The 10,524-nt window shown below is 38.2% G+C and overlaps 1 protein-coding gene and 2 long non-coding RNA genes across 3 annotated transcripts; all 3 read left to right on the top strand.

Moving 5' to 3' along the window:
- Positions 1-334: 334 nt before the first annotated feature.
- Positions 335-2,010, top strand: LOC101472656 (uncharacterized). The gene is made up of 3 exons (XR_191278.3): positions 335-372; positions 1,583-1,631; positions 1,715-2,010. It is a non-coding gene; the product is annotated as an uncharacterized LOC101472656 (long non-coding RNA).
- A 1,081-nt stretch (positions 2,011-3,091) lies between these two features.
- On the top strand, positions 3,092-8,423 carry LOC112430856 (uncharacterized). Its single transcript, XM_076882241.1, has 6 exons — positions 3,092-3,124; positions 3,171-4,309; positions 5,931-6,118; positions 6,606-6,639; positions 6,760-8,270; positions 8,365-8,423. The coding sequence occupies exons 1-5, from the start codon at positions 3,092-3,094 to the stop codon at positions 8,153-8,155; spliced, it is 2,790 nt and encodes a 929-aa protein (XP_076738356.1). The 3' UTR covers positions 8,156-8,270; positions 8,365-8,423.
- LOC112436676 (uncharacterized) lies at positions 8,421-9,505 on the top strand. The gene is made up of 3 exons (XR_013096915.1): positions 8,421-8,676; positions 8,775-9,349; positions 9,444-9,505. It is a non-coding gene; the product is annotated as an uncharacterized LOC112436676 (long non-coding RNA).
- Positions 9,506-10,524: the final 1,019 nt, after the last annotated feature.

The following is a 10,524-nucleotide window of genomic DNA, read 5'->3' as shown; positions in this document are numbered from 1 at the left end:
CAGAAGTCTTGTTATATATTTTATGCCTTTTCGGATTATTGAGCCAAAATATTTTAATTCAAAGGATCAGAGGTCAGTCTGTGAAAGACATAATGTTATGACATCTGATTAGTTCACGTCAGTGGAAAGGTGACTAACAACGCTGCTGACTGGCTCATGAACCTGACTTAATGCTGTTCGGGAATGTTAAAATTTTTTTTTTTTAATCTTTTCATCTTCAACTGCTGGTTCAAAACGTTTCAATAGAATTGTGCGTACACATCACATACTTGTGAAGCAAATATATAACACCTGAACAAACGGTTGGCAACAGAAGAGATCAGAAAGGCACAGGGGAGGCATAATAAGGATTCTAAGAATTACAGCCCTGGGGTAAGGACATTTTTATGTCTATGATCTATATGTAATGAGTTTGTGCTAGGCATTTTGATTTGAAATTGATTGTGCATTAGTTATTGTCATTTATTTTCATTTATTACATTTAACCTAAAATAATAATGGAAAAAAAGTTCTATTGTGATTTGGGTTTTTTTTTTTTTTTTTTTTACATACAAGCTCACTGCAGGTAGTGTTTTTAAACTTAAACCAAGCCTTAAAAATTTACTTCACTGGCTCCTAATAATGATCTAAATAGTACCTTGTAAAAGTTTAAAAAAATTGCATGATTATTATTTCCAGTTTGTATGACATAGTATATACTACAAAATATATAATATTATTAGAAAAAACAATTTAAATTAACAACAAGTTAAATTAATAAACTGAAGTTGCTTTGTTTTCTGTTATATCACAACTTTTAGAATATAGATTTGTTTTCTGGTCACAAATTTCTGAATTAGAAACTTTCCAACCTTCTTTTTGTGTCCCAGAACACATATTTTCATCAGCCCAGTCTCACTTTAATATCCATGTACACATCCTGATGCATTCTCAATCATCCAGGACAGTAAATCTCCAAAAGTCAGTCATTATGCAAATGTACTGTTTATAAGATTGGGGAAACCTGCAGTCAGCTGAAACTGAAGAAGTCACTTGGATGAGTGACGAAACGTTTCTCCCACAAAACGCTATGTCCAGATGAACAGAATCAACTTTTGGAGATCCATGTACACAATTTTCCACTTTTGGGGGTTGCAGGGGTTAGTGGAGGCAGTGCGTAACAGACAACTACTTCTTATGTAGGCAGATTTATCTAGGAGTATAAATGACTTTGTTACTGTCAAATAATAAATAAATAAATAAAATTTGTTCCATTTTCTTTAATATTCTAAAAATGCCAAAGACAATTTGACTTATGCCTATCCACCTGAGTCCATTTCAGGTGAATGGTGTTTGAGATCATGTCAAAACCTATGAAATTATGAATGCAGAAAAGTACTATCAGATTTTGATCAATCACGCAATACCATCTGCAAAGTGTCTGATTGGCAACAGTTTAATTTTTCACCGTGACACTGATCCCAAACATGCATTGGCAAAGTGCCTGGAAAGAGAAAAATAAACAGCAAGTCCATGAATACACACTTATCAATAATAACAACTTGCAATTTATAACAAATATGCACATTGTCAAATATTTCAGGCCACAATGAGTGCTGGTCGAGGCTTGACTGTTTTGTTAACCATTTTGGGTAAGTAACTGAATACATTACAAAAAATCATAATACAGGTCTCAGAAAGAGGAAAAACGAAATGTTATTGTCCATATGCTCAGTTGCTGTTGCAAAAGCAGAAACTATGGCAACGACAACAGAAACTACGGCAACGACAACAGAAACTGCGGCTCCAACAACTGGTTCAACTGCAGTAACAACAACAGAAACTGCGGCAACAACAACAACAACAGAAACTGCGGCTACAACAACTGGTTCAACTGCATCAATAACAACAGAAACTGCGGCAACAACAACTGGTTCAACTGCAATAACAACAACAGAAACTGCGGCAACAACAACAGAATCTGCAGCAACAACAACAACTGGTTCAACAACACCTGCTTCAACTGCGGCAACAACAACAACTGGTTCAACTGCGGCAGCAACAACAGAAACTGCGGCAACAACAACAACAACAGAAACTGCGGCTACAACAACTGGTTCAACTGCATCAATAACAACAGAAACTGCGGCTCCAACAACTGGTTCAACTGCAGTAACAACAACAGAAACTGCGGCAACAACAACAACAACAGAAACTGCGGCTACAACAACTGGTTCAACTGCATCAATAACAACAGAAACTGCGGCAACAACAACTGGTTCAACTGCAATAACAACAACAGAAACTGCGGCAACAACAACAGAATCTGCAGCAACAATAACAACTGGTTCAACAACACCTGCTTCAACTGCGGCAACAACAACAACTGGTTCAACTGCGGCAGCAACAACAGAAACTGCGGCAACAACAACAACAACAGAAACTGCGGCTACAACAACTGGTTCAACTGCATCAATAACAACAGAAACTGCGGCAACAACAACTGGTTCAACTGCAATAACAACAACAGAAACTGCGGCAACAACAACAGAATCTGCAGCAACAACAACAACTGGTTCAACAACACCTGCTTCAACTGCGGCAACAACAACAACTGGTTCAACTGCGGCAGCAACAACAGAAACTGCGGCAACAACAACAGAATCTGCAGCAACAACAACTGGTTCAACAACACCTGCTTCAACTGCGGCAACGACAACTGGTTCAACTGCAGCAACAACAACAGAAACTGCGGCAACAATAACTGGTTCAACTGCCCCAACAGTAACAGAAACTGCGTCTACAACAACTGGTTCAACTGCATCAATAACAACAGAAACTGCGGCAACAACAACTGGTTCAACTGCAGCAACAGCAACAGAAGCTGCAGCAACAACAACTGGTTCAACAACACCTGCTTCAACAGCAGCAACAACAACTGGTTCAACTGCGGCAGTAACAACACCTGGTTCAACTGCGGCAACAACAACAACTGGTTCAACAACAGTAACAACAACTGGTTCAACTGCAACAACAACACCTGGTTCAACAACAACACCTGGATCAATAACAGCAACAACAACTGGTTCAACAGCAGCAACAATAACACCTAATGCAACAACAACACCTGGATCAACAACAACTGGTTCAACTGCAGAAACGACAACAGAATCTGTGGCAACAACAACAAGTGGTTCAACAATAGTAACAACAACTGGTTCAACTGCGTCAACAACACCAGAAACCGGATCATCAAGAACACCTGGATCAACAACAACTGGTTCAACTGCGGCAACGACAACAGAAACTGCGGCAACAACAACAACTGGTTCAACTGCATCAACAACAATACCAGAAACTGTATCAACAAAAACACCTGGTTCAGCGACAACTGGTTCAACAGCAGCAACAACAACACCTGGTTCAACAAAAACACCTGGATCAACAACAACTGGTTCAACTGCAGCAACACCAACAGAATCTGCGGCAACAACAACTGGGTCAACAGCGGCAACAACAACACCTGGTTCAACAGCAGCAGCAACAACACCTGGTTCAACAACAACACCTGGATCAACAACAACTGGTTCAACAGCGGCAACAACAACACCTGGTTCAACAACAACAACTGGATCAACAACAACTGGTTCAACTCCAAAAAACACAACACTTGTTTCAACAACAACTGGTTCAACACCAGCAACAACAACTGGTTCAACAACAGTAACAACAACTGGTTCAACTGCGGCAACAACAACACCTGCTTCAATAACAACACCTGGATCAACAACTACTGTTTCAACTGCGGAAACGACAACACAATCTGCGGCAACAACAACAAATGGTTCAACAACAGTAACAACAACTGGTTCAATTGCGGCAACAACATCGCCTGTTTCAACAACAACTGGTTCAACTGCTTCAACAACAACGCCTGTTTCAAAAACAACTGGTTCAACAGCAGCAACAACAACTGGTTCAACAACAGCAAAAACAACTGGTTCAACTGCGGCAACAACGCCTGGTTCAACAACAACTGGTTCAACTCCAACAAACACAACACTTGTTTCAACAACAACTGGTTCAACACCAGCAACAACAACTGGTTCAACAACAGTAACAACAACTGGTTCAACAGCGGCAACAACAACACCTGTTTCAACGACAACTGGTTCAACACCAGCAACAACAACACCTGCTTCAATAACAACACCTGGATTAACAACTACTGTTTCAACTGCGGCAACGACAACACAATCTGCGGCAACAACAACAAATGGTTCAACACCAGCAACAACAACTGGTTCAACAGCAGCAGTAACAACAAATGGTTCAACTGTGGCAACAACAGAAAAAACGACGATGACGACGACGACGACGACGACGACGACGACAACAACAACAACAACAACAACAACAACAACAACAACAGCAGCAGCAGTGGCGGTAGTTCGTACACCAGTTGTTGTTCTTGCAGCAGTTTTGGTTAAACCCTTTGTGCCTCAACTCAAAGATAAAACTAGTCCAGAATTTATAGCACTTGCGACAGAAGTGGTAGTAGTGGTGAGTAAAATACTGAGATTCATTTTGAAGTGTTGTTAAGATTCCAGCTGATTTGAATTAATTAATTAATTTCTACTTCTTTGCTCCACACAGTATGAAGTCATCTATAGAGCTCGATATGGTTTGCTTTTCAGCCGTGTTATTGTCATAGCATTCAGGTAAGATTTTTACTTTTGTTCATTTATGACAACACTAATCTTATTAACAGTAATTGCAAATAATTAATGTTAATTTAACATATTTCATTAAGAATTGAGTGTTTTCTTCTTCTTTTTCTTTAGACAAGCTGGGACCAGAACACGAGCATCTGATACTGAAGCAGAAGTGCAGGTTGTGTTTAACAACACAATAACACCTGCACAAATCCCAGAAGCTGAAGCTGTTCAACAAACCTTAGTTGAAGCGGTGTCTAACCCCAACAACACTTTCAACATCAGTATCAATCCAGCATCTGTCGTAGCAACCCAAATAAACAGTGAGTAAACAGAAATCACACATGTGATTCCCAAAGGATTTTTTTTTTAAACAAAGCAATATAGCTATTCATATTTAATATATCACATTCAATTTGATATAGTTTGATATATAGTCTGTGTAGTTATTTATTTCATCATTCTCAGAGAATGATGAAATAAACATAATTATTTAATGTGCTAAACAGCAGAAAGAGTACTTTAAATTAGATTTACCAATGTATAGAAACAAGAGAGCATCATGAAAAATGACTTTGTTTTTAACTGCTTTTTTCTTCCTCTTTGTTTTCTACACCTGTAACAACTGCAACTGCTGAGCCAGTTTTTACAAAGCTGTTGCGGTTCGCATCGGTTGGAGAGACATTTACAGCTGACTTGCTGATCTCATCATCTCCAGCATTTAAAAATAGATCATCACTGATAGTGACAACAGTAAGTTTTCTCTCTTGAAGTCAAAAAGTGGTTAAATGCATGCATTCACTTTAGCATATGGACTCACATATCTTTGATTGTTTGTGTTTCTGCAGCTTGAACCGATCTACAATAAAACATTTTCTTCATACAACTCAATGGAAGTGACTGGATTCCGGTAATTTATTTTTTGTTTGATGACTACATATAATACATAATACACAAAGAATTAATGCAAGTAAAACAATATTTGGCTTGATTTTGCAGAAATGGATCCATCATCACTGACATCTACATTCAGTTTGCATCTACATCAGCGCCAAATAACACTGACATTGAAAATGTTCTGATCAATGCAGCTCCAAACATAACAGCCTTCAACATTACCAATGTTGTTGTCAGTGACCCAGGTAAGCGCTATTTAATATTATCACATTTTAATTCATATTATCTCAGAACTGTTTGTTAAAGCAACACTTTGTTTCCTTTTCTTGGCATTTACAGTGGCTTCAACTACAACAACAATGACTGCACCTACAAACGCAACCACAGCAAACCTTACAAACACCACACCAGGAACAAATACAACTACAGTGTCTACAACAGCTTCAAGTACACCTGTGAACGCTACAACACCAATCATCACTACCCCAACAAACGCAACCACAGTTTCTCCTACAACCACTACAACTGTAACAACTACAATTGTTGAGGCTGTTACAACAAAGCAGTTGCAGTTCAGAGATGTTGGAGCAACATTTACACCTGACTTAGAGAACTCATCATCTTCAGCATTTACAGAAAGAGCCAGACAGACAGTGTTAACAGTAAGTTTTGCTGTTGAAGTCAAGCAATATTTAAATGTTTGCACTCACTTATGCATACACACTCAAAGATCAGTGATTGTGTGTGTTTCTGCAGCTCGAACCTTTCTACAAGACAACATTTCCTTCATTCCGCTCAATGAGAGTGATCAGATTCAGGCAATTTATTTTTTACATACTGATGCAATATACCAAATGTTTTATGATAGTTATAAATATTTGCGATAACTGAATGCAAGTAAACAATGTTTTCTATTTTGCAGAAATGGATCCATCATCAGTGACGTTGATATTGACTTTGCATCTATATCAGTGCCTAATAACACTGAGATTGCAAATGTTTTGATCAATGCAGCTCCAAACATAACGACCTTCAACATTAGCACAGAGTCTGTTATTGTCAGTGACCCAGGTAAGCACTATTTAATATTATCATATTTTTTTAATTCATAATATCTCAGAACTGTTTTGTTCAAGCAACACCTCTTTTCATTTTTTGGCATTTACAGTGGTTTTACCTACAACTGTGAGCACTACAACACCAATGATGACTACCTCTACAAACGCAACCATAGCAAATCTAACAAACACCACACCAGGAACAAATACAAGTACAGTGTCTACAACAGCTTCAACTACACCTGTGAATGCTACAACACCAATGATGACTACCCCTACAAATGCAACCATAGCAAATCTTACAAACACCACACCAGGAACAAATACAACTACAGTGTCTACAACAGCTTCAACTACACCTGTGAATGCTATAACACCAATGATGACTACCCCTACAAACGCAACCACAGCAAATCTTACAAACACCACACCAGGAACAAATACAACTACAGTGTCTACAACAGCTTCAACAACACCTGTGAATGCTACAACACCAATGATGACTACCCCTACAAACGCAACCATAGCAAATCTAACAAACACCACACCAGGAACAAATACAAGTACAGTGTCTACAACAGCTTCAACTACACCTGTGAATGCTACAACACCAATGATGACTACCCCTACAAATGCAACCATAGCAAATCTTACAAACACCACACCAGGAACAAATACAACTACAGTGTCTACAACAGCTTCAACTACACCTGTGAATGCTATAACACCAATGATGACTACCCCTACAAACGCAACCACAGCAAATCTTACAAACACCACACCAGGAACAAATACAACTACAGTGTCTACAACAGCTTCAACAACACCTGTGAATGCTACAACACCAATGATGACTACCCCTACAAACGCAACCATAGCAAATCTTACAAACACCACACCAGGAACAAATACAACTACAGTGTCTACAACAGCTTCAACTACACCTGTGAATGCTACAACACCAATGATGACTACCCCTACAAACGCAACCATAGCAAATCTTACAAACACCACACCAGGAACAAATACAACTACAGTGTCTACAACAGCTTCAACTACACCTGTGAATGCTACAACACCAATGATGACTACCCCTACAAATGCAACCATAGCAAATCTTACAAACACCACACCAGGAACAAATACAACTACAGTGTCTACAACAGCTTCAACTACACCTGTGAATGCTATAACACCAATGATGACTACCCCTACAAACGCAACCACAGCAAATCTTACAAACACCACACCAGGAACAAATACAACTACAGTGTCTACAACAGCTTCAACAACACCTGTGAATGCTACAACACCAATGATGACTACCCCTACAAACGCAACCATAGCAAATCTTACAAACACCACACCAGGAACAAATACAACTACAGTGTCTACAACAGCTTCAACTACACCTGTGAATGCTACAACACCAATCATCACTACCCCAACAAACGCATCCACAGTTACTCCTACAACCACTACAACTGTAACAACTACAACTATTGAGGCTGTTACAACAAAGCAGTTGCAGTTCAGAGATGTTGGAGCAACATTTACACCTGACTTAGAGAACTCATCATCTTCAGCATTTACAGAAAGAGCCAGACAGACAGTGTTAACAGTAAGTTTTGCTGTTGAAGTCAAGCAATATTTAAATGTTTACACTCACTTATGCATACACACTCAAAGATCAGTGATTGTGTGTGTTTCTGCAGCTCGAACCTTTCTACAAGACATTTCCTTCATTCCGCTCAATGAGAGTGATCAGATTCAGGCAATTTATTTTTTACATACTGATGCAATATACCAAATGTTTTATGATAGTTATAAATATTTGCGATAACTGAATGCAAGTAAACAATGTTTTCTATTTTGCAGAAATGGATCCATCATCAGTGACGTTGATATTGACTTTGCATCTATATCAGTGCCTAATAACACTGAGATTGAAAATGTTTTGATCAATGCAGTTTCAAACATAACGACCTTCAACATTAGCACAGAGTCTGTTATTGTCAGTGACCCAGGTAAGCACTATTTAATATTATCATATTTTTTAATTCATAATATCTCAGAACTGTTTTGTTCAAGCAACACCTCTTTTCATTTTTTTTGGCATTTACAGTGGTTTTACCTACAACTGTGAGCACTACAACACCAATGATGACTACCCCTACAAACGCAACCATAGCAAATCTTACAAACACCACACCAGGAACAAATACAACTACAGTGTCTACAACAGCTTCAACTACACCTGTGAATGCTACAACACCAATGATGACTACCCCTACAAATGCAACCATAGCAAATCTTACAAACACCACACCAGGAACAAATACAACTACAGTGTCTACAACAGCTTCAACTACACCTGTGAATGCTACAACACCAATGATGACTACCCCTACAAATGCAACCATAGCAAATCTTACAAACACCACACCAGGAACAAATACAACTACAGTGTCTACAACAGCTTCAACTACACCTGTGAATGCTACAACACCAATCATCACTACCCCAACAAACGCATCCACAGTTACTCCTACAACCACTACAACTGTAAGAACTACAACTATTGAGGCTGTTACAACAAAGCAGTTGCAGTTCAGAGATGTTGGAGCAACATTTACACCTGACTTAGAGAACTCATCATCTTCAGCATTTACAGAAAGAGCCAGACAGACAGTGTTAACAGTAAGTTTTGCTGTTGAAGTCAAGCAATATTTAAATGTTTACACTCACTTATGCATACACACTCAAAGATCAGTGATTGTGTGTGTTTCTGCAGCTCGAACCTTTCTACAAGACAACATTTCCTTCATTCCGCTCAATGAGAGTGATCAGATTCAGGCAATTTATTTTTTACATACTGATGCAATATACCAAATGTTTTATGATAGTTATAAATATTTGCGATAACTGAATGCAAGTAAACAATGTTTTCTATTTTGCAGAAATGGATCCATCATCAGTGACGTTAATATTGACTTTGCATCTATATCAGTGCCTAATAACACTGAGATTGAAAATGTTTTGATCAATGCAGTTTCAAACATAACGACCTTCAACATTAGCAAAGAGTCTGTTATTGTCAGTGACCCAGGTAAGCAATATTTGATATTCTCATATTTTAAAATTCATAATATCCCAGAACTGTTTGTTCAAGCAACACTTCCTTAACTACAGCGACTCCTACAACCACTTTGACTGCAACAACTACAACTACAGCGACTCCTACAACCACTTTGACTGCAACAACTACAACTACAGCGACTCCTACAACCACTACAACTGCAGCAACTACAACTGCAGCAACTGCAACTACAGCAACTCCCACAACCACTAAAGCTGTAACAACTACAACTGCTGAGCCAGTACAAAAAAAGGCAGTGCAATTCAGATCTGTTAATGGGATATTTATAACTGACTTGCTGACATCATCATCCACAGCTTTTAAAGAACGAGCTTCACTGATAGAGACAGCAGTAAGTTTTCTTCTAGTAGTTAAATAATACTTAAGTGTATGTATTGTGAATAATTGCAGAGTATATACTTATATTGTCATATAACAGTATTTTGATACCATTAAAAAAATGTATGGCCATCTTTTCTATCCATACATTTATGAATCCCCTCCTAAAGTCAACAATTTCTCCATTGTTTATAAGATTATACAAATTGAGATAAACAAAAATGATATACACTATATGCAATAAACTATATATCAAAAACATTTCCACCATGATATAAACTGAACTAAAATTCCACAGTAAATACTGTGTTTCTATTTTTTTCCAACTCATTGCCATGCTTTTGCAAGTGTTTAAAGAAAAAAGATAAAACATAAAGGTGACCTGTAACCTGTATTA

Source organism: Maylandia zebra, linkage group LG3 (assembly GCF_041146795.1).
Source record: "Maylandia zebra isolate NMK-2024a linkage group LG3, Mzebra_GT3a, whole genome shotgun sequence".
Lineage (NCBI taxonomy): Eukaryota > Metazoa > Chordata > Actinopteri > Cichliformes > Cichlidae > Maylandia > Maylandia zebra.
The sequence above is the reverse complement of the archived record's forward strand: the minus strand, read 5'-3'. Positions and strand labels throughout refer to the sequence as shown.